Raw genomic sequence first — 25,462 nt, forward strand, 5'->3', positions numbered from 1 at the left:
TTAAAATGCTTGATAATCCATAAATCAAATAGATCTTGTGACAGACTCTAGAGGGAGGAAAAGTTAAATTATCAATAGGTATACAGTAGAATTCTCAGTAGTTGGACAGTTTGCTATCTGATACCTATGTTAAGAAGACTATATTGATTGGTAATAATTGGTATTAATTTGTTAATAAGAGCCAAGTAACTGTCTGGCAAGAAAAAAATAAGAGTTAGGAGGCTAGTAATTAAAATAGCTGCTGGTAAGCTCATGCTATGTGCTAAACACAATGTTAGTTGCTCTGAAGATATTACCTTATTTAAATCTTTTATGGTGATTCTGTAAGCTGTCTACCCTGTGGACATTTCCATTCTTTTACCAAGGTACAGTGCACAGAAGTATTCTAGATCTTTCTGATAAGTGTGTATGCTATTACTATGTCTTATTTGTAGATTAAGAGACAAACTCAGACTGCTTAAATAATTTGCCCTTTAGGCCCTAATTAAATAAGTAAAGATACAGGACTTAAGCCGAGCTTTGATTCAAAGCCCATGTTCCTGACCACTATCACTGATATAGTTTTTATTTAGCAATCAGAGTTCCTATACTGTATCTGACATAGTGCTAATCCATAAAAGGTCATAAGTGACTGAGTACTTTGCCCCTGAAATAGTACAGGTGGTAATTCAGTAGACACTAGTTAGTAATGGAGTTCTAGTTGAAATTCTAATCCAGTACAAGTTGAATTGAAGCCACACACTATATATATATATATTGACAAAGGAAAAACACTCACAACTATATGCTATCTGTGAACTGGACACAGTGTTTTAGAAGAAGGTGATGCGCATTGAAACCCACACCTCTTTACTGTGGTCTGAGGAAGATGAAGATTTATATATTCAACAGAGAAAAGTAATATATGGAGAAACCCAGAGGGTACAATGCCTATGTTGGGGAGATGAAGAGAAATGTTATATAAAGGAGAAAGCAAGAATTTTGAATCTTGGAGCTATATAATAAGAGGTGGGTCATCATACTGAGGCTGTGAAGCAGAACCAACAACAAAAGAAGAATAGAAATCCCTCCACAAAAACAGCTAATGAGCTGGCAGACTGTCAGAACAGACTCTTCCCCGGCTCTGGAATCTAGTGAGAATCTCAGGATCAGCAGAGGGAGGTTGAGTGATACCAACTTACAATACTTTAAACAAGAAAAATACCTAGTGCAGTGATACCTATCTCTGTCTTTAGCCCTGTTCCTGGTAATGTTTTTAGTTACAATTTGGCAAATCTCTAATCATTCTTGCTTATAAGATTTGAGGGTGGCATTAGTTAAAAGTGTGAATATTTTCAGATGCAGAAATAAGATATAATACAGAAGATGTTGAGATGCTTTGGGGTTCTGTCCTTGGACTTCTTACTTCCCTGGGTATCCCATGTTTACTGTCCTCATGTCAGAAACCCTCAAATCTGAATCTCTATCTCAGTTCTTTCTCCCAGGCTCTCAGTGTTTATACACATAGAACAAAATAAATATAAAGTAAGTAGTAAATTTAGTTCTGAGTTTCCTTAAAAACTGGCAGGAGAAGAACAACTACCAAGAGGGGGAAAGAAGAGTCAGTTTATTCTCTAGTTTGGATCCAAGTGTTCTCCAAAGATCCTTGAGCCCAAGGCTTGCTCCCTAGGGTGGTGTTGTCGGGAAGTGACTGAACTTTTAAGGAGCGAGGCCTAGAGCAAGGTCTTGAGGTCACTGAAGTTGTGCTCTTAAAGAGGAGAGCAGGACCCTAGCCCCTTCCTTTTCCTCTTATATTACTTCTTGGCCATATGATGAGCAGTTTTGCTCCACCACATCCTCCCCTTGGTGATATGCCGCCACTGGTCCAAAGCAGTAAGATCAACCAATCATGACCTGAAACCTCTACCACTGTGAGTCTAAATAGGCCTTTTTTTTTTTTTTAAGAAAAACTTAATTACCTCAGGTATTTATTACAGTGGTTAAAAGATGAATAAGACAGAACAAATTATGTGCTGCAATTAAATTCTAGAAGAAAATTATGGGGATTTTTTTTCATTTGGAACATTGGCTATTATACACATATACACACATACACAGGCACACATTTTAGTTTTTATTTTTTTCTTTGCAGTACTGGAAATGGAACCCAAGGGCATTCTACCTCTGAGCAACACCCCTATCTCTATTTTTTTATTCTTTATTTTGAAACAGGGTCTCACTAAGTAGCTGAGGCTGTCTGTGAACTGCGATCCTCATGTCTCAGCCTCCCAAATGCTGGGATTACAAGTGTGCGTCACTGCACCTGGCTCACACGTTAGTTCTAATTTCACATTTTTTTAGCCCCTTACTTTCCATGTTCCTCCCATGGGTCATCCATTATTTCCTTGCATTTAGCTATACAGAGATGTATCACAATCTACTTTGGGAAGCACTGATTTCTGCTTGCTCTTATTTGTCAACTAATGTTAACTCCTGGTTAGCAGGAATTCAGTGGCATGGAGTCACAAATGGGTAAAAATCTTTATTGTATGTGGTATTTTAATTACTCTCCTTCTTATTCTTTCTTTCATCCCTATAATTTTCTCTTTCACCATTTTTCTACCTATATTAATCTTTAACATGTACAAATGAAGCATTTCTAATTTGAAAATGTGAAATTCAAAATGCTCCAAAATCTGAAACTTTTTGAGTGCCAGCATCCTGCCATGAGTGAAGAATTCCACATCTAGTCTCATAAGACCTGTCACAATCAACAGAGGTGTACTTCAAAGATACCTTCAGGTTATATATAGCAAGTGAAAGAAATATATACTACACATATATGTATATAATACATATGAAACACAAATTTTATTTTTAAGCTTGTGTCTCATCCCCAAGATATTTCATTATATATTTGAAAATATGTCAATATCCAAACAATCTGAAATACTTTTGGTCCCAAACAGTCTTGAATAAGGGTTAATCAATTTATACAATAATTGCTTAGCTTCTTTGAAGGAAAAAGAAAATAATGAGTGTGTATTTGACTGTATTATCTTCGAGTTTTGTGGGATTAGGGATCCAAATATGAGTCAGATAAAAATGGAGATAAAATAATTATCTATAGTGGACGTTATACTGTGTTGTTCAAATCTTCTCTTCAGAACTGAGGTTTTTTCCCCCCATGCTAAAAAGATTGTCCACTGGCAAACCTTATCAAGTAGTCCTCTCTTGAAATTGTCAGATTGTCTAACAAGAACTGTCTCGAGCATGCTAATACCCTTGTCTTGGGGAAGTCCATGTTAAATTACTCGTTGACATTCAGTTATAAAAACTTGGCCCTACCTAACTCAATTAAGGACAACTCTGAAGGAATGTCTTAGTTGGTCCTTTGGACTTTCTTCTTTTTTTAAGTTTTTTTTTTTTTTTATTGGTGCATTGTAGTCATACATTTTAATGGAGTACAAGATGCTAGAGCCATACATTCACACATCACTCAATTAGCTCTTACCCAATTTCCACCCCATTCCCTTCCCACTTCCACCTTCTTATGTTTGGCTTAGTGATTTACTTTGATATACTTTCTAAGAACTTTTAAAAGCTGAGGATGAAACTGGGCATGGTGGCATGTGCCTGTAATCTCAGTACTTGGGAAGATGAGACAGGAGGATTACAGGTTTGAGGACAGTCTTAGCAATTGAGGGAAACTCTCAGCAACCTAATGAGGCCCTGTTTCAAAACAAAAAAATAAAAAGGAGCTGTGGATGTAGCTGAGAGGTAGAATGCCCCAGGTTCAATCCCCAGTATCCCTGTTCCCAAAGCTGAGGACAAAAACTTACCTAAGTGTTTTGTACTATTATCTAATATGAAATAATTGCTTTCACTGCTACCTTCTAAGATATTTGAAAGGGATTTAGGCTCTTAATTCTCACTTAAAATATTAATCATTATATGGGATTAAAAAAAGACACGTGACCCAGAAAATATGAGTGAAACAAGAAAGACTATTAGGATCTATTCAGTGGTGATATTGTGAAAGATATTACTTGAAGTATAAATATTTAGTTATTTAAAATTTTATTTCCTTTTCTCTCTTGGTTTAGTCACCGTGTTTGGTCCTCGATTGAATGATACATAATCATAAGTATTGGACAGTCCTTTAATTTACTACTTTTGACTAGATTTATAAAACACAGTACAAGGGCCATAAGCCTTAATATAGTGAAAAGGGAGTGGGTACTAGGAATGAAAGTGCTTTAATTTCCTTCTATGTAGAGGACAATTAGAAGATGTTCCAAACAGAATCTGTTAGTTGTGGTTGACTCTATAGCAGAAGGCCAAAAGGAAAGTTGGTAGTTTTCATTTTAGGTCTTTATGTGCTGTATACAATTTTTAAAGAAATATTTCCCATGTATATTTTTAATAAAACAACCAAATTCTAGTGGTTGTGGTGGTGTGTGTATGTTTATGTTGAGGATCAGGGAGTGAGGGAAGAATGGCTTTAAAAAATAACTTCTCAGCTGGGCATGGTGGCACACACTTGTAATTCCAGTACTTGGGAGGTTGAGATAGGATCACAGGTTTGCAGCCAGCCTTAGCTACTTTAGTGAGGCCCTCTGCAACTTAGTGAGACCCTGTTTCAAAATAAAGAATTAATATAGGGCTGGGGATATAATTTGGAGATAGAATACCCCTGGTTTTAATCCTTAGTACCACAAACAAACAAAAAAATTTTAAAAAATATTTCCTTTTTTTTTTTTTTGTAGTACTGGGGGTGGAACCCAGGGGCTTTTCTACCTCCGGGCTATCCTCCCAGTCCTATTTTTATACTTTTATTTGGAAATGGTCTCACTAAATTGCTGAGAGCCTCACTAAGTAGCTGAGGGTGGCTTCGAAACCGTGCAATCCTCCTGTCTCAGTCTTCCAATTTTGGGTGGTAATGGGGATGGAACCCTTCTACCTCTGACCTATTTTATATTTTATTTGGAAACAGGGTCTCTTAAACCAGTGAGGCAGGCTTTGAACCTGGGCGATCCTCCTGTCTTCACCTCCCAAGTGCGGGGATTATAAGCATGTGCCACCACGCCTGGCAAAATCTTTCCTTTTTAAGTTTCACATTTTGAACAAAATGATTTGCAGAAATAAAGTATTGTTTTTATAAACACATGTAAATATATTTAAGTAGTAGGTCTTTCATAAATGCCTTTCTTTATAGAAGTACATAAATCCATGTGTTTCAGAATTTGAAAGCCCTTTTGAAGAAATAATCATTCTATGGTTATTACAACATATGGAATGAAAATAATTTAGAAAACATACATAAGGGGCTTCAGATAAATGAGGAGAGAGTCCAATAGAATAGTGGGATGTGAGGGGAGAGGGAGGTGGGAGGTTAAAAAGGAAGACTGAGGATGGGAACAGTTCAAATAATGTTATAACAATACATGAAAGCAGTGCTACCAATTTCACTAACATGCATCTAGGCGGGAGAAGGGGAAAGCAGAGTGGGACAAGGAAGGAAATCCACCAAGTGTTGTATGTTTATACATTTGTATCACTTTAAATCTACCAATGATGCATAATTATAACGTACTAATAAAAGTTAAAAATAAAATAAAAATTTATTTTTAGTGATTAAATTTGTTTAATAATTTTACTATATACAATATAACATGTTCTTCAGCATTATTACATGGTAAGATAAGATATAGACTAAGTGTTTTTCTTTTCATTTTTTTGTAGAACTGGGAATTGAACCTAGGGGCAGTCTACACTCCTAGACCTTTTTATTTTGAAACAGTGTCTCACTAGTTTCTGAGGTTCTCACTAAGTTGCTGAGGCTGGTCTTGAACATCCAACCCTCCTGTCTCAACCTCCCAAATACCACACCTAGTTTTAAGTTCTTTAATATAGCATCATCTTGTAATAGTAATAAGAATAGATCATACAATTTAAAATTACATTTTAAAGTGTTGAGGATTACTTTAGAACATATTGTTGTAATTCTCCATTGGAGCCTCAAGCTCAAAATAGGTTGCATAATAGGTAGCTGTTCTGTGACTTATTAATTGTTCTTCTGGATATGTTGCTGTTTATGTTTCAGATTGGCCTCAGTCCCAGTTTATCATTGGCAGCTGTTTTGATTTGAGGCAGGTGGCCTGAAAAGACAACATCCATAAATTAAAACACTAATACTTTTTCTGTGTATTTTAAAGTCTTTCTCAGAATCCTGAAGGTTTTTAGTACAGAGATAATTTCAAAGCCATAATATGCTTTGAATTGTCAGGTAATCAATTTCTGTTAACCTTGTTTTTGTATACAATATTCTTTTCAGCTTGGTGAAATATTAACTACTGACACTTAAAAAAGTAGAAGTTCTAAGTATATTTTCACATTAAGCTTCTTATAGAATAATTGTTTAAGTTGTGATCTCAACTGAAGAATGGTTATTGTATTCATACTTTAATAATTCCAGAATGGAAAAATATTTCTAATGGAATTCTCACTAACTTTTTTAGTTCTTATTTATTTCAAGAGTCACTTATTGTGGTTTTGGACAATCTCCAGGTTAACTACATTTATTAACTACATTTTTATGTAGGTAAAAGGAAAATAGTCTTTCTCTTTATTTTTAATATCCATAAAATGATATTATTTAAAAACTCACTTTATGTTAAAAGAGTTAGATATGGCCTTAGGAGCTTTCTATTTTTGTATAAAATTTGTTTTCTACCTAGGTTAGTACATATATAAATCAGAAAAATGAAATATTCAAGTTGAAAGGGAAGTGAAAGATCATCTGATCTGGCCTTTTAATGCTTGAATTTTCTTAAACATAGTGACTAAATAGTAAGCTATTTTGGCAGGGATTGAGCCAGTGATGAATAACTCAATACTTTTGAAAATAATACATCCCAACATTAGACTTCACTGACCAGTCAAAAGCAGTAATTAAACCAGAGTCTGCCTCCTCATCCTTTGTTTTCAACTCACTGGCCTTTGGGCTATAGAGAATAGTCTAAACTTTCTTCCGTAAGTTTCTTCCATAAACTTTCTTTCATAAAATGTTTGAAGATAGCTTTTATGACTCTTCCATTTCTCTTGTTTCCAATGTTTTCTTCTCAAGGTTAGAAATTTTTAGTTCCTTCGTCCACTCTTTAAGTCACAAAGGTCTTCTGTGCCATTCACCTGTGTTGCAGATTTTTTTTTTTAACTAGGAATAGAATTCATGAATAGAATTTAGGGAATCCATGGGTTTGGATATAGTATTTAGTTCTTCTGAGAAATAGAACCAGTAGGATTCGTACGTGTAAATACACTCACATCTGGATACATACATATGTATATATATATTTTTTAATGGAAACTGAAAAGTGCCAAGATTTGTACTTAGCAAGCTGGAGAGGCCCAAGAAAGCCAGTAGTGTAAGTTCCAATATGAAAGATGGCCAGATGATGTTTCAGTTCTAGCAAGAAGCTGAAAAAAGTCAATGTTCTATCGCAAGGTATTAGATAGGAAGAGTTCTTCACCTTTTTCTTTTATTCAGGTCTTGAATTGCTTAGACAAGCTCCATACACACACTAAGGGAAAGCAGTCTGCTTTACTAAGTCTATAGATTCACATCTTAATCTCATCTGGAAATATCTTCATAGACATTCCCAGAATATTTGCCAATATCTGAGCACCTGTAGTCCAGTTAAATTTACACATAAAATTAGCCATCACAGATATGAAATATTTTTATTGTGTTTATTAAGTTCTGAATGAAATTTGGCATATGAAAAGTTATGATTATAGGCCACAAACCACTGTAGGAGAACCTTTTGACTTTGCATCAGTAGAAGTCATAATTTCAGATCCATTGTAGTTGTTGCAAATATTTAAAATATTAGCATTCATTTCTTAATGTGACTATTTTATGCACATTCCTAAGTTTTTAAGAACATGTATTAATAGTTAGGCCAAATGGTAGGATTGCAAGTTGGAGACCAACCTGAACAACTTTAGAGAAATTCTGTCTTAATGTTAAATAAAAAGAGCTGGGGATATATTTCTGAGGTCAGAGATTCCTGGGTTCAATCCACAGTACTGCAAAAAAGTTTTTTTAATCCTTTATTTTAATGATTATGCATTTTATTTATGCTTTTAGGAATATTATTGTGGAAAGGGTTCATAGAATTTAGTAGACTGTAAAAGGAGTCTATTATTCAAGAAATAGTTAAACTCTTTCTAAAGCATAGTTTTGGAAGTGAACACGTTTCATTTTGTGTGGCCCACAAATACAAAGTAGAGGTAGGTTATCATCTCCCTGGTTCTACTAACATAAACCAAGATCTGATTCACTTTTTTTGGAGCAGCAAGGTTACACTACTTTAAAATTAGTCTATCTTTTATTTTAGCCTGATCTGGTCTGTTTTTTTTCTTCTTTCTTTCAGTTCTGGGGATTGATCCCAGTGGTATTATGCCTCTGAGCTACATTCTTAGCCCTCTATTTTATTTTATTTTTTATTTTGAAACAGGGTCTTGCTAAGTTGCTGAGGTTGTTCTCAACCTACAATCCTCCTGTTCTCAGCCTCCCAAATACTGCTATTACAGAAGTGCGCCACCACCCCTGGCTTCTTTTTTCTTCCTGAACCACTCCCTTAGTGTGTTTTCTGTTCCATGCTTCTGTCATCTTATAAATAAGACAACATGCTTACAAATAAGTAAGCATGCACTCTGTGTGACAGATTGCCAAATGTGGTTGTTTGTCAGAATCATCTGAAGAGATGTAAAAACTAAATTCTTAGGTCTGACCTTACATTTAGTAAAAAAAAAATCCTGTGCACTTGCTGATTATGCAGCCTTCTTGGCACTGATATATGGATTCATATTTGTAAACATTATTATTATTATTATTATTATTATTATTATTATTATTATTATTTTGGTGGTACTGGAGGTGGAACTCAGAGCTTTCTACCTCTGGGCTATATTCCCAGACCTATTTTATACTATATTTGGAAACAGGGTCTCACTAAGTTGCTGAGAGCCTCACTAAGTAGCTGAGGCTGGCTTCAAACCTGTGTAATCCTCCTTGTCTCAGCCTCCCAAGCACGGGGATTACAAGTGTGCGCCACCATGCCCTGCCTATAAACCTCATTATTTTATATCATTTATGTCATTTATAATATCATTCATTAGAATATTGTAGAGGTTAGAGGGTCCATCCCCAGTACAGCAAAAAATAAAAAAACAAAAAGAAGAATATTGTAGAAGTTAGAGCCAGGCATGGTGGTGCACGCTTGTAGTCCTAGTACTGGGGAGGCTGAGACAGGAGGATCTGGGTTCGAGGCTAGCCTCAGCTACTTAGTGAGGCCCTCTGCAACTTAGTGAGACCCTGTTTCAAAATAAAGAATTAAAAAGAATAAGGCTAGGGGTGTAGCTCAGAGGTAGAATGCTGCTGGGTTCAGTCCCCAGTACTACACACACAAAAAAATGGATATTGTAGAAGTTAGAATTTTTTAACATTGCAATCACTTTGTCTTTCCAAGTCTATCTGCAAAAATAACTTTTAGTTTCCAAGGTTCATTTATTACCATTATTGCTGTGTTATAATTTATCCTTCTATATATATTCTAAAAGTTTGGAGAAATTAAGTCATCATTTCTTTGATCTTCTGTCTAATAAAATCAGAAAAAATGAAAATGTTCACTTTTTTAGTGAATTGATGTAAACATCTACTAATTACTACTTCCTCACCTCATTTCCCATAAAGCATTTCTTAAGTCTTAGTTGTGAAAGATTAATAATATTAACCCTGGTATTTTGATTTGGTTCTTAAAAAAGTCAGTCCTGAGGCAAGGACATGGTGTAGGTAGTAGTTTATTTCAGAGGTGGTCCTATAAATATGGAGTGGGAAAATGGTGAAGAATAAGAGTGGGAAGGAGGTAAGCCAATATAAGAATGCATATATCAGTGGGGCGTGGTGGTGCACATCTCCTATAATCCCAGTACTTGGAAAGTTGAGACAAGAGGATTGCAGATTTGAGGACAGTCTCAGCAACTTAGCAATACCCTCAGCAACTTAGTGAGACTCTCTTTCAAAATTAAAAATGAAATAGCTGAGGATGTCGCTCAGAGGTAGAATACTCCTGGGTACAATCCTCAGTACTACAGAAACAAACAACAGAAGAATGCATTAGTGTAGTGGTGGTGGTTGTGGCGGAAGCTAATTTCTGCTGGGATGTCCTGAAAGGTGTTCAGAACACCTTCTATAATTTCTATATGAAGAATGGGTAATTAGAACATTTATCTCTCAGCTCTTATCCTTGTTGCCTGATGGTCACCCCTTCTTGCTCAACCTTGGAAATTATCTTGCCATTTCTAGATTGTGCTTGTTCACAGGCCTAGTGGACCATTGTACTGCCATTGAAAGCTCAGTGACAAAGTGGAAAGATAAGCAGAGGCATCTTTGAAGGGGTCTGTTAATGTGAGCCCCGTCTTCCCAGAACGGGCCACCACAACGATAAAAGTGGGCTATGGGCTGTGACATGGAGTACTAGTGGCACCTGGTTACTTCTGTGCTTTATGGAACTGCCTTTTTGTTCTCTTTTAATAATCAACTATATTTGTTTCTAGAAATCTCTAAAGATTGCTAATAACCTCATGTACTTGCTTCCTCAGTATCCTGGCCAAGAAAGGATTTTATAATAAACACAGGGTTAAATAGTTGTCTTTGTTGGGCCTGTATTGGAAGGCATTGAAATAGAAAAAGCAGGAAGTTCTAAAAGTCAGTTAATTTCGCCAGGCGTGGTGGCGCATACTTGTAATCCTTGTGCTTGGGAGGTGGGGACAGGAGGATTGCTCTGGTTCGAAGCCAGCTGCGCTGGCTTAAGAGACCCTGTTTCAAAAATATATATATAAAAAAAATAGGTCTGGGAGCATAGCCCGGAGGTAGAAGGGCTTCCAGGAACTTCAGTACCACCAAAAATAAATAAATAAATAAATAAATAAATAAATAAATAAATAAATGTCAGTTAATTTCATTAGCATAGGTTTATATATGAAGCTCAAGTAGTGTCATCAAGAAACAGGAGAATACAGGATATTATAGCAGATTGTTCAGAACTGTATCATAATAAACGTTCCCTTGAATTTTACATACATATAACACCTCTGTAAATTTTATTGGAGGGCACATACATGTTTTTCTTTTTAGCTACATAGGGAACAATGAACTAAACCTCATTGACGTAATTGAACCTGATAACGTCTCCTGGTTGAACTGCTGATGATTCACTGTGGTTTCAGTGGTTTTGTAGAACTCCATAAAGCACGTTAGACTTATAAACACATTCAAACAGAAACTTTTATCAGGATTCAGCTTCTTAACCACAAAGAAAAGATGAATTTAAATAAATGTGCCATCTTGGGTACAACTTTATCAAATCAACTAAAAAGTTTTCATAGTACACACCTCATATGTTGCTTAATTTAGAGAAAACAGTACTGTTGTTAAAATTAGTTTTAAATATAGAATCAATGTATGAAAATATAAAATTTCTGATAATGTATCATATTTGAGCTTAGAAAGAAATAGGTAAATACAATAATGAAAGTTCCTAAAAACAGTAGGTTTAAATTTCATACTCTCATTAGGTAATGTTTTATAATAGACCAATATTTTGAAATCATAGCCTAGTCATTCTAATTTGTTTTTCTTACTGTGATTCAAAATTTAGCATTATTTGTTTATTCTTATTTTTGAATTATTTACAAGTTTATTGTAATATTGGGGTTGAAATTAGATGCCTGTGAATTGCTGGCTTGAAAACAGTGTGTATACAGGGCATTTACTGTCTACTTGAAAGTAATATTTAAAAAGAGGAACGAATGCTTAGACCAGCATTTGTTAAAACTTGTCATATTCATGTACTACCCACAGCTTTCAGGCTGTGTGTCACTGTGTCAGTTAAGTTGATGGGCCTTTTCAGGCAAAACGCTTGAGGAATAGAAGAGGTTTTTTTGCATTATATTGAGAAAAAAATTTCTATTACATTTGATTCTTATATTTACTATCTAATATTTTTATATTTTCCTCTTTTTCTATAGTAACCCCCATCTCTAGTGCTGGGGATCAAAGCCTGGGCTTTAAGCAAGTAGGACTGTGCTGTACATTCCAGCCCACATTTGTTATTTCTTTAACATTGAATCATGCCTACCTTATGTATTTTAACCATTGCCTTTTTTTCTCTGTGAATAAAAGCAGTGTGTAGATTTGAAGTTAGGATAGTACTCTTTTTAAGCTCTTCTTTGCCAAACAGATAACTACCTTAAAGAACCATTTTTGAGTCATTTAATATTTTTGATGGGTGGTATAATGCAACACAATCAAATGAACGCAATGTTTAAAAATTTCAGTATAAATTTAATCGATATTAATAGTAATATTCAAATGACATTAAAGTGCTTTAGTTAAAATGACTTACATGCTTTTAGAATAAGCAGGCCTTTGGGTATCTGTCTAGCTAATAACAATATAATGGCTATTTAGATGGTAACAATGAGATGTCTCTGGAAATCAGACTTAATCTTAAATTACACATTGTGAAATATATGTAAACTAAACTGATTCATTTTATTCCTCTAAATATTTCAGACTACTAAGGAACAACTAGTGATCTAAAGATCATAATTTTATAAATAAGGGCTAATGCTCTATTACTCTTTCCTAGTTTAATTTTGTTTTGAGGTACTGGGGATTGAGCCTAGGAGAATTCTACCTCTGAGCTACACCCACAGCTCTTTTTTTTTATTATTATTATTCTTTAATATGAAACAGGGTCTCACTAAGTTGCGGAGTGCCTCACTAACTAGCCGAGGCTGGCTCAGAACCTGAGAGCCTCCTGTTTCAGGCTTCCTACAAACTGGGATTACAAGTGTGTGCCACCATGCTCACATTTCCTAGTTTAATTTTTTTTTTAATCTAGTACTGCATATATATTTTTTATATATTGAACATTCTAATATTATAAATACATTTAACAGTATTTTCATTTGTTCCTTTAAATATTTCACTCTGCTAGCATATGTTTTGTTCAATATATTTTATTAAAATTAGTTGATATTAAGCATAAAAAAAAAAACACCATCTACCCATCATTACATTTAACTTTGGATGGTACATTGACATTGAAATTTCCTGTTTACTACTACTGTATCCAGTTAACTTATCCTCTTTACTGATAATCATCATCCTGAATTTCTAAATTTTTTTGTTTCCCATATATTCACGTTCTTTTAAAAAAAATTTTAATCTTTTATTTTTGTGGTATTGGGGATGAAACCCAGGGACATTCTACCTCTGAGCTGTATTCCCAGCCCTATTTTTTAGTCTTTTTTATTTTTTTGAAACAGGGTCTCACTGATTTGCAAAGGGTCTAGCTAATTAGCTGAGGTGTCTGTGAACCAAGATCCTCTAGTCTCCACCTCCCGAATGCTGGGATTACAAGCATGTGGCACCATACCGGGCCTTAGGCCTTATTTACATTCTTAAGGAATATATCTCAATACTACTTTATTTACATGAGTGAAATCACACTGTATATATTCTTGTGTGACTTCTTTTTCTTGTTCAACATTATGTTTCTCTGGTTCACCTACATAATGTGTAGCTATACTTCATTTGTTTTGACTGCTGTATTCCTTTTTTTTTTTTTTTTTTTTTTTGGTGGTACTGGGGGTGGAACCCAGAGGCGTTCTACCTCCGGGCTATACCCCCAGACCTTTTTTTTATATTTTATTTGGAAACAGGGTCTCACTAAGTTGCTGAGGCTGGCTTCGAACCTTTGCGATCCTCCTGTCTCAGCCTCCCAAGCGCGGGGATTACAAGCCTGTGCCACCATGCCTGGCCTCCTTTGTACAAATATTAAAAATATATGTTTTATTGTTGATAAGTATTTGGATTGTATCTAGTTTTTTGCTACTTGTGAGTGGGAAGCTGTGTGAATCCTTGTTTTTGTTTCTTAATATCAAATCAGCCTAGAATAAAACTTTTGGATTTTCTCAATCTATAGATTGATGCTTTTATTAAGTAACATAAGAAAAGTCTCAGCAATGTCAACGTACTATAAAAATTCCCAACCCTTTTACTCTTTAAAGTTTTCTTAACTGATAAACAATAATTGTATGCATTTGTGGAGCACATGTGATAATGCGATGCGTGTATAGTAATCAAATCAGGGTAATGGTTCTTATTAAACATTTATCATTTCTTTGTGCTGAGAAGCTTTGAACTCTTGTTTCTGGTTCTTATAAAACATATAGTAAGCAATTTTGAACTATAGGTACTCTACTGCATTTCAGAACATTAAGAATTACTCTTCCTATGTAACTATTTTGACTGTATTTTGTTTATCCCTTTACCACTCCTCCCTACCCTTCCTAGCATCTTGAACACTTCTTTATTCTACATCTATGAAACCAACTCTGTTAGCTTCCATATTTGAGGGAGAGTATGTTTCATGCCTGGCTTATTTTATTTACACAATATCCCTTGGTTCCACCAGGATCACTGGAAATGTCAAGTCTTTGTCTTTCTCATAATGCAGTATATAAATGTGTAATATTCTGTTGTGTATATATACATAACATTTTCTTTATCCATTTATCCATTGATAGACTCCAGGGTTCATTCCACATATTGACTATTTTTGCATAGTGCTCCAGTAAGCATGGGCATACAGAAGTCTCTTCAATAGACTGACTTTATTTCTATTGCATATATATCCGGTAGTGGGATAGCTGGATTATATGGTAGTTTTATTTTTAGTTTTTTGAGAAGCCTCCCTAACTGTTTTTTTTAAATTATAACTGTATTTGTTTATGTTCCCACTAGCAATGTGTAAGAATTTCTCTGCACTCTCGTTTGTTATTTTTGGTCTTTTTGATAATAGTATGATAAATGGGCTGAGGTGATAGCTCATTGTGGCTTGATTTGCATTTTCCTGCTGATTAGTGATATTGAGCATTTTTCATACTTGTTGCTCATTTGTTTATATTATTTTGAGAAATGTCTATTCATATTATTTGTCCATTTTTAAATTGGCTTGGTTTCCTTTTGCTTTGTTTTTTGCTATTGATTATTTTGGGTTCCTTGTGTATTCTGGATACTAATCTTCTGTCTGATAAATACCTGGCAAATATGTTCTCACATTCTTCAGGTTGTTTTTTTTACTCTTGATTGTTCCTTTGCTCTGCAGAAACTTAATTTAATATTATCTCACTTGTCTGTGTTTGTTTTTGTTGTCTGTGCTTTGGGGGTCTGATAAGAAAACTCATTGCCTCTACCAGTACCTTGAAGTGCTTACCCTATATTTTCTTTTAGTAGCTTCATTATTTCAGGCCATAAATATAGTCTTTGATCCATTTTGTATATTACAAAAGATAGAAGTTCAGTCTCATTCCTTTGCACATGGATATATTCAGGTTTCCTATAAGCATTTATTGAAGAAATTGGCTTTTCTTCATGTATATTCTTGGCTTAGGCACACGAATTTATTTCTTTTTTTTTTCCGCATTGGTGGGTTAGTTTTTATGCCAGTACCATCTTGTTTTTCATTCTATATTTTCACCGTGTGTTTTGAGATCATGTTGTAATGCTTATAGCTTTGCTGTTTTTCCCTAACATGTTTTTGGCTATTAACCTCTTCTATAGTTCCTTACCACTTTCAGAACTTTTTTTCTGTTTCTGTGAAGAATGTCATTGGCATTTTTATGGAGATTACATTTCATCTGAGATTGCTATGAGCACTAAGGACATTTTAACAGTATTGAGTTTTCCAATCTGTGAACATGGGATATCTTTCTATTTTGTTATATTTTCTTCCATTTTTCATCAGTGTTTTATGATTTTCATTGTAAAGATCAGTCACTTCCTTGATTAAACATTTTTAGATATTTTATTTTTGTAGCTATTTTGAATGTGATTGCATTCTTGATTCTTTCTCATCAGATTCATTATTGGTGCCAATTTTTTTCCCTGTTGGTCTTATATCCTGCAACTTTAACCTTATTAGTACCAACAGTTGTTTTTTGTTGTTGTTTTGTTTTATACATCTAATACTTTGTTAATACGATTGGTGAAAGTGGGCATTCTTGTCTTGTTCCTACTCTTTAGGAAACACTTTCACCATTTCCCTTTTCAGTGTGATGTTTACCATGTTTTTCACATATATAGCCTTTATTGTGTTGATGTACATTCCTTCTGTATCTAATTTTTTGATGAATTTTTCATGAAGGGATGTTGAATTTTATCAAATGCTCTTCTGCATCTACTGAGGTGATTATATAGTGAGATATTTTTAATGGGTCTCCAAGATGACAGTTAAAGTGTGAATTACTTCTCATGCTATCTTCACCTTCTGTATAGGCAGTCTTGAACTTGTCTAAATGAATTAGGGAACCTTCTCAGAATGAAAGTTAGGATGAGGTTGCCCTTATAAGTAAGCAGCAGAATTACTTTATATCAGTGTTTCTCAATGTATTTTTATTATCATCTCCACCCCTCATCCAGGATCCTCTTTAGACATCCTTTTCCTAATTACCACTCCTTTGCCGTGAAATGTTAATGCAATTTATATCTTCATTTACAGTGTATTTGTTTATGTACTGTGGCATTTGGAGGGCTATGAACTAATTTAATTTCTAAGATTTGTTTCCCCCAAAGAACCAATTTTCACCTGTCTGGCATAATTGAGAATACTAGGTTTAAATACAAATATAACTCTTGGTAGCAGAGTGCAACTATTTTAAGAATGGAATGATTATTTAATCATACAGTGTCAGTGAAGTGGGGCTGGGGGAAGACTACTCAGTCTTACACTATCCTAATGGAAGTATGCTTAATTTAGGGGGGAAAAAAACCCTTCTATTTAGACTACCAAATTGGGAAAAGGAGATAGAGGTATTTGTCTCTGATGGTATCCTTGTGGAAGAAATATAAAAATATGGGTCAGATAATAATAGAGTTAGGCAAGTCTGTAGATTGAGAATGCAAATTAGTGAATTGATGCCAGTCTCATGGGTAATTTTTAGTGATACATCACATGACTGATTTCACACCTGTCTGTTTTAGACTTTTATTAGTGAACTTTAGGAAATATCAGATTTATAAATGCTGCGGTGATAGGAGTAATGGTGAGTAAATTAGTTTATATCCTCAACCTCCAAAGAAACTTGGATAGGCTAACATAAGGACAGAAGTAAAATTTTGCAGTTGAGTCTAAAAATCCAGTGTATAGAAATAGTATGAGAAGATGGATCACTACAATATTAAGTATATCTTAAGGATTTAGGGTTGTAAATGTTAGTGTTTTAATGGAGGCATTAACATCTTAATATGCATTAATTAGTGTCTTAGTGTCTCTAAAATTTAGATTATATGTAGATTAAATCACAACCTGAAATAATTAAAACCACACTTAGGGCCACGTAAATACTGTGTAGATTTAATGAGTCTACTAAAATATATGATTTATTTTGTAGCTACACCATCACCATTTTGTGGGCACTAGTTCATGACTCTTGTGAGTTGGTGTAGTATGTCTGAGTTTTCTTTGGAAAGAAATATATTTCTTTTCATTTTGGCAAGAAAGAGATTACTTTCAACAAGGATGTTGACAAGGAGATGGTGATAATAATGAGTGACAATTTTTTACTGATTAAGATGTGGGTGTATTATTTAATGTAGGGGTTAGCAAGTTAAAGCCCACTGACAGGATCCTTTCAGCAGACTGTTTTTGTATGGAACTCAATCTAAGAATATGGTTTTTTTTTTTCATTTTAATGGGTTGTAAAATAAAAATAAAAACAAGAAAAATGCCATAGAGACATTATGTGGCTTGCATAGCCTAAAATATTCTATGTTCCTTGAGAAATAATTTTCCTGATAAAACATGGTACCAGTGACAAAACAGATAACACTTTTAAATTTTTTTGCAGCCCAAAGACTTAAAAACAACAAGAAACAAGTAATTCAGTATATAGAGATTATATGATCATACTACAAATTAAGTAGACATGCATTCAAAATTAGTGTTCAAAGCTAGAAAATGACAATTATAATTAATTATTTGAGCAAAAGGGGGAGACTTATTCATTAACTCAATAAGCTTGAAATTTAGGATTAAAAATGATAGATGAAAATTATAGTTTGCTAAGTTAAAATTAATTTTATCTCCTTGAGCATAGTGGCCACTATATAGAAGAGGGAGAGAGCCAGAAAACTTTCCAGGAAGAAGGGTAGGAAAAACCTAATCTGGGCCCAAGAAATTACCATTGATAGCGTATAAAGTAGACAAACATGCAAGCAATCACTATTTACTTGACTATTAAAAGAATATTGTTGCTTTTCATAAATCCATGCTTTTGTACATAATCTAACCCCAAGGACAGTGAGTTTTGTAAAGTGCATTTTGCAGAAGTGCCTTACTGGTAAAGAAATAGCTCTATTCCGGCCAGGTGTGGTGGTGCACGCTTGTAATCCCAGCGCTTGGGATGCAGAGGCAGGAGGATCGCACAGGTTCGAAGCCAGCCGTGCTGGTTTAAGAGACCCTGTTTCCAAATAAAAATATAAAATAGGTGTGGGAATGTAGCCTGGAGGTAGAAGGGCTTCCAGGAACCCTAGTACTACCACCACACACACACACACAAAAAGAAATAGCTCTATTCCTTGTCACTGTCTTGAAGGTGATAGATGATAAGCCTTTGGGGAGGGTTGAAAAGAGAAGAGTCTGATGATATTTGATTATCCTTGTATTTTTAGTGATTAGGTATGATTTTGGATTTATTACTTTCTTGGTAATAATTGAAGGTTAATCTAGTTTGTTTTTGTAACTTTCTCATTCTTTTTTGATTTCTCAATTATAGAAATGAGATACTCTATCCAAAGGTTATTTTTATTCTTACCTTTCCAGTTCCCCTCTTAAATTTTAAATTTTAAATTATTTTAAGTACCTATAATTGAAGAGGTTGCAGTTTCTCTTTACATATATTTGTTCATTTATTTCTGGCTTGTAACCAAGTGGATTTTTTTTTTCCAGATGATTCTCTGGGATTGGGACTTAAAGCAGTGGTATAAGCCTCATTACCAGGTAAGTATAATTGATGTCTCGAATAACTAATACCCATTATACATCATTAGACTTTTAAAATAAATTTATAGTCACAGGATTCCTGAGTCACAAAATTTACTTTAAATAAACTAAGTTAACCAGTACCTTCACTGAGGTTAAAAAATATAACAATAAATCTTAATTATAAAGGGAAAAGAAAATAAGAAACTGAACCTATGTGAATAATTACTTTTAAAATGTTGCTAATATAATCTGGACTCAGATTAAATTAAACTAATATTTTTATATTAAGACTTGAGTTAAATTTTCTTTTCTGATGTGGCACACTGACTTATAGAAAAAGATAGAGTTAGGGCCATCCATGAAACAAGACAAAGCAATTGGCAAAAGATTTCAGTATAGAAGTTAAAAGCAAAGCTAGGTGTGGTGGCACAAACTTGTAATCCAGTACTTGGGAGGCTAGACAGGAGGATCGCAGGTTCATGGCCAGCCTCAGCTACTTAGTGAAGCTCTTTGCAGCTTAGTGGGACCCTGATTCATATTAAAGAATTAAAAAGTAGGGCTGGGGGTGTAGCTTGAAGGTAGAACACCACTGGGTTCAACTCCCAGTACTGGAAAAAAAAAAAAAAGAAGTGAGAGCAATCTACTTTCATTGTTTGATAAGAATCTTACTGAGTTATAACATACATACAGAAAGTATACAGTTCAATGAATTTTCAAAAGCTAAACATTCCATCTAACCAGTACCAATATGAAGAAATTCAACACAACAGTGTCCCAGAGGCCTCACTTAGGCCCCATCCTAGTCATCATCTATGTTCCCAAAGATAATCCTTATCCTGACTTTTTACGCTTGTAATCCCAGCATTTGGGAGGCTGAGACAGGAGGATTGCAGTTTGAGGACAGTCTCAGCTACTTAGTGAGGCCCTTTGCAACTCAGTGAGACTCTGTTTCAAAATAAAGAATAAAAAAATAGGGCAGAACACCTCTGGGTTTCATCCCTAGTACCTCAAAAAATTAAAAAATATAAAATGTAGAAACCATTCTTAGCTTTTTGTACAAAACCAAGATTTTGCTAAGTATAAGCCAGTGAGAAATAGGAATTTCCGTTTGACTTTTTGGATTATACTGAATAATTTGAATGTTTAATTCAGTCTAAATCTGTTTTGCTCACTATTCTATCCCACCCAGAATAAAAGCCTTATGACAGACTTGAATGGTCTCACGTGACGTTACTCCCTCCTTTACTCCTTTTTTGCCTCTCTGACTCATCTTCTCCTTCTTTCATTTACTTTGCAGCTGGAGCTACACTGGATTTTATTGCTACTCAAACAAGTCAGGCAGACTCTGATCTTTGCACTTGCCCAACTACCTGCCTAGAATGCTCCTTTCAGGAATGTTCTCAACAGGCCCTGATGTAAAGGCTGCCCTCATCGTGAGGCTCCCCATCCTCCCTTCACTTCTTATCTCCTTTCCTTGCTTTTTTTTCTTCTTTGCCTGCTGAAGAGCTATATGACTCTCCACTAAAAATACTATGTAGCTTGGAATTCAGTATTCTAAAAAATGTGGAACCTCTTCAACCTTACTTTTCATTGCTCCCTTTCGCATAGCCTATGCTTTGGTAATTTCATGTTGCCTTCATCTTACCACTATTGTATCTTCATGTATGTTCTTTCCTTTTTGTGAGCTGAACTTACTCAGTACATTTTTTTTTTTTTAGTTTTATTGTAAAAGAGGATTCTCCCTAATATTTATGTGTCTTTATAAATATTTTAGGTCACATTTGTCCCAGTTCAAATGCTATTAATCATTTAGCTAAAACTTATCTCTATCTCTTTTGAGCTCTCATACCATTTTCTATACTTTATCTCATATTTTCCATAATATCGATAGTAATAACACCCTTTATTGTACTTTAAATACATTGACTACACATTGCTTTAGGTGCTTTACATAATCACATTTAATTTTCACATCAGCTCTTAAAAAGGCAGAAGCTTCTTCCCCATTTTGCAGTGAAGAAACTAAAATGTTCAAATGTTAAATAACTTGTTCAAGGTTACACAGATTTCAAACTCAGAAGGCTTTGCAACAAAGCTTTGTCATCATTATACTAGATGGCCTCGTAAGTAAGTTAAATGAGAGAAATGCTGTGTATGCTTAAAAGAAATTTTGACATAAAAGAAAGGAAATAATCAACAAGTTAATGTAATGCATAAATTACAGCTTTAAAGTAAATATATATATTTAGTTCTGTACTAATTATAAAGTAATCCAGTAATTCAGTAATGAGTACCATTGAAATGAAATAAACAAGCCTGGTGTAGTGTGTATACCTGTAATCCCAGTACTTGGGAGGCTGAGACAGGAGGATCATATGTTCAAAACCAGTCTCAGCAACTTAGTGAGACCCTATTTCCAAATAAGAAAATTAGGGCTGGGAGTTGTAGCTTGAAGGTAGAATGCCCCTGGGTTCTCTCCCCACCACCACTACACACACACAAAAAGAGATAAATTAATGAAAAATAAACAAAAATACCTCATAGTATATGCAGTATTATAGTATTTTATCAAAAATTTTAAAATTTGAATTTAATTATTTGTTATATATGTTCTATGCCATATCCAAATGAATGAAAATTTATATTTAATAGGATTGACTACTATGTGTTATGAGATAGACTTTGATTTAAAGTAAATTTTTCCTAAATGTTAAGTTTTCTATGTAGCAAATTTTACTTTTCTGGGTGACTAATTTTACTTTCTTTCTTTTCTAGAATTCTGGAGGTGGAAGTGGAGTTGATCTTTCAGTGCTAAATGAGGCTAGAAATATGGTGTCAGATCTTCTGAGTGACCCAAGCCTTACTCCTCAAGTCATTTCTTCCCTACGGAGTATCAGTAGCTTGATGGGTGCTTTCTCTGGTTCCTGTAGGCCAAAGATTAATCCTCTTACACCATTTCCTGGATTTTACCCCTGCTCTGAAATAGAGGATCCAGCTGAGAAAGGAGATCGAAAATTTCCCAAGGTTAAAATACAGCAATCCTGTCAATCACATTTAATGATATTTTCAAATTAAAATTGCTCCTTTAAATGCTATATAACATCGAACTTCCTTTTTATTTTATTAGTACATTAAAATAATACATCATGATGAAGTTTAGTTATAGAAGTATACGTGTATACAGCTTCCTTTTTCAGGATCGACTTTTTTTTTTAACATTATATTGACCTGCTTGGAATTTTATATGCAGTTTTATGAATTCAAATACTTAAGTTATTTTCTTTTCTTTATATCTTCCATCCTTTTTACCCACTAGAGATTGCTATAACCCAACAGGCATTGATTTTTCCATCAATAGATATGGGGTTAATTTCTCTTTATCAGTATTACAAAACAGGATACTCTTTAGAAAATAAGTTTAAAATAGGTATATATTGTACTTATTCAGAGTGCTTTTACTTTTTTTATTTGACTGTTATTGATATCTTTACCATTTCTAGAATCACAAAACTTTAAAACTAGAAACATTTAGGGATTATTCTACTCTAACTAATTTATTATACTGGTAAGAAAATCAACCAAGAGAAGATAAAATTCAAATGAGTTAATTTTATAGTTGTAATAGTCTATATAGAACTTAGAAAAAGGTAAATATAGGTTATTGATGGATTTTTTTACACTCCCAGACCCATTTTATAAATTACATATATATATTTTTATATATATGGAAACGGTGTCCTAAGCCAGCAAGACCTGCCCGATCCTCTTGTCTCCTCTGCCTCCCAAGCGCGGGGATGTAAGCCTGTGTGTGTCACCACGCCCAGCAATTGATGGATTTTTTTTTTTTTTTTTTTTTTTTGGTGGTGGTACTGGGGTTCCTGCAAGCCCTTCTACCTCTGGGCTACACTCTCAGACCTATTTTAAACTTTTTTATTTTTGGAAACAGGGTCTCTTAAGCCAGCAGGGCCGGCTTCGAACCAGCACAATCCTCCTATCTCCGCCTCCCAAGCGTGGGGATTACAAGCGTGTGCCACCACGCCCAGCGCAATTTATGGATTTTGATTAAATAATTTTACTTTGTCAGATCTCAGTATTAAGGTTTAAAAATGTTGAAAAATTCAGCAAACACAAAGAGAGCCAAAGGATTTGAAAATTATTGATCACAATCTAAATCATTGGTAGTTATGTGATGCTTTTATTTTATATTATTATTATTATTATTATTATTATTATTATTATTATTATTATTATTTGGTGGTACTGGGGTTCCTGGTAACCCTTCTACCTCCGGGCTACATTCCCAGACCTATTTTTTATATTTTTATTTGGAAACAGGGTCTCTTAAGCCATTGAGACTGGCTTCGAACCAGCGCGATCCTCCTGTCTCTGCCTCCCAAACGCGGGGATTACAAGCATGCGCTACCACGCCCGGCTGATGCTTTGATTTAAAAAGTCTACATAGTAGTGCCTGCTTTAATCAGAAGTGGCACTTAATTATATGACTTAATATGTTTTAACACTCTACCTTATAAGAAAGAGGCTAATAATTATATCCAACAGGGATAGTGGTCAATCAATACAATTCAATACAATAACTCTAGTTTATTTTCCAGTTTATTTTCTCTTGAGGTTGCTCTTCATTTGAAATTTTCATTGAAATTTGTTGCTCATGATAGATATTTTAAAATTTGTAATTCTCAAAAACCTCTATCATAAAAATCATTGATAGCAGTATTACGTTTGTTGCTATTTATTTTGTAGAAAAAGTTACTGGTATGTTTTAGAAATGTTTTAAATATAATAATTAAACAGGATGTATAAGTGCCTCATTTCCTGAACATTATAGTTAATCAGTCTTATTTTGGGTCCTTGGGTCTATTGATATAAGTCATATAAGAACCAGGAAGTAGCTGATTCCTTTTCTTTATGTTCTGTAAACTCCTTATTAGAATCCAATAACTAATTTGTCTCTCCTTTTAGAAAAACACATAAAAAGCCTGATATAACTTCAGAAAAGAGCCATAATATATATAAAAAGAATTAGTAAGCAAAAAGGAATAGGAACAGATAATCTAATATAAATACATATATATGTACATACATACATATACATATATATGGATATATATCTCAAAGGAAGATTATGTGAAACTTAATTATAGTCAGCAGTAATTATGTTACATGAAAAACTTTCTACTGTTAGGTTGAACTAGTCATGGACATTTATAGAATCAGTGGCCCTGGGAAAATTGAACTATAAATCTATTTCTCTGAGGTTGTCTTAGTGTCTGCTGATAGGGGAAATGTCATAAGAAGCAGAAACTTTGTTACATAAATTTTACTTACACACTCATTCATAATGATAAAAATTGAATATTACCTTTAACAGAATATTTGGATTTAAATTTTTAAAAAATAATGTAAAATATTAGTGCTTATGATGTTCTGTATTAAATATGATCATTATTTTAAAAGGTAATTTAGAGTCCTGCAGCTTCTTCAGATTAAGTACTATATACATTAGATAGCATTGTACTGAAATATAATAAATATTAGAATACAGGGCTGGTCATCTCTGATTCCAAACCTTTCCTCTGAAGTTGATTTTCAGAGTCAATTTTTTATGTCCACTTTTTAAATTTCCATTTGTTGCTTTTGAACTTAGGAGTAAAATGTGCAAATGGAAAAAATCTAGTTTAAATTATAGAGTGGAGAAATTAGAATTTTAGTAGGAGGAAGATAAATAGAACAATGAATAGGATGTAAAATTTGGAATAAATTGACAGATTTTCAGAATGAAATGTTTCTCCTGTACATGTTAAAAATATATTTTGTATTGATATTTTTGCATGCCACCATTATTGTTACATATTCAGCTTGTTAAAGGATAATAATTTTAACTATTGTTTAATTATTTAACAGGGACTAAGTAGTAGGAATAGTTTATCAACTCCACTGCTGAGAAGGAGCTCAGGAACTTCAGGATTGCTACCCACTGAGCAGTCTTTAAGATGGGAACGCAGCAATGGCAAAAGACCTCACCAAGAATTTGGCATTTCAAGGTAAAATCCCAGGAGCCCTTTAAAGAAAATCAAAGAATCCACTTTGTTTCTGTTTTTCTTGTTTAAAAGCAGAAAGGAAAGATTGACATATTTTATGTATAGGACAACACAGGTAATAATAATAGGTAAAAATCAAGAAACAGATCCTTAAGAAGTTAACACAACATCACAAAACTTGAGTACTTCAGGTACAAAACATGCAGGATTCTTAAGAACATGACTCAATGAAATGGTTTAGTGAAACTAGGATCGTTTTAGGATGGTATTTGGGACAGATTTTAAATTAGTGGAATTGGTTGT

The 25,462-nt window shown here is 34.0% G+C and overlaps 1 protein-coding gene across 1 annotated transcript in view; it reads left to right on the forward strand.

The window, feature by feature from the left end:
* Positions 1-25,462, forward strand: part of PDE3B (phosphodiesterase 3B) — a gene marked incomplete at both ends in the record, with an annotated part of 124,021 nt that overhangs the window by 65,673 nt on the left and 32,886 nt on the right. The window contains 3 exons of the mRNA XM_080690277.1: positions 19,065-19,115; positions 21,876-22,124; positions 25,023-25,162. Coding sequence (XP_080546403.1) covers positions 19,065-19,115; positions 21,876-22,124; positions 25,023-25,162 — 440 coding nt within the window. The remainder of the gene's footprint in view (positions 1-19,064; positions 19,116-21,875; positions 22,125-25,022; positions 25,163-25,462) is intronic.

The sequence above is a fragment of the Muscardinus avellanarius genome (assembly GCF_963383645.1).
Source record: "Muscardinus avellanarius genome assembly, chromosome: 1".
Taxonomy (NCBI): domain Eukaryota; kingdom Metazoa; phylum Chordata; class Mammalia; order Rodentia; family Gliridae; genus Muscardinus; species Muscardinus avellanarius.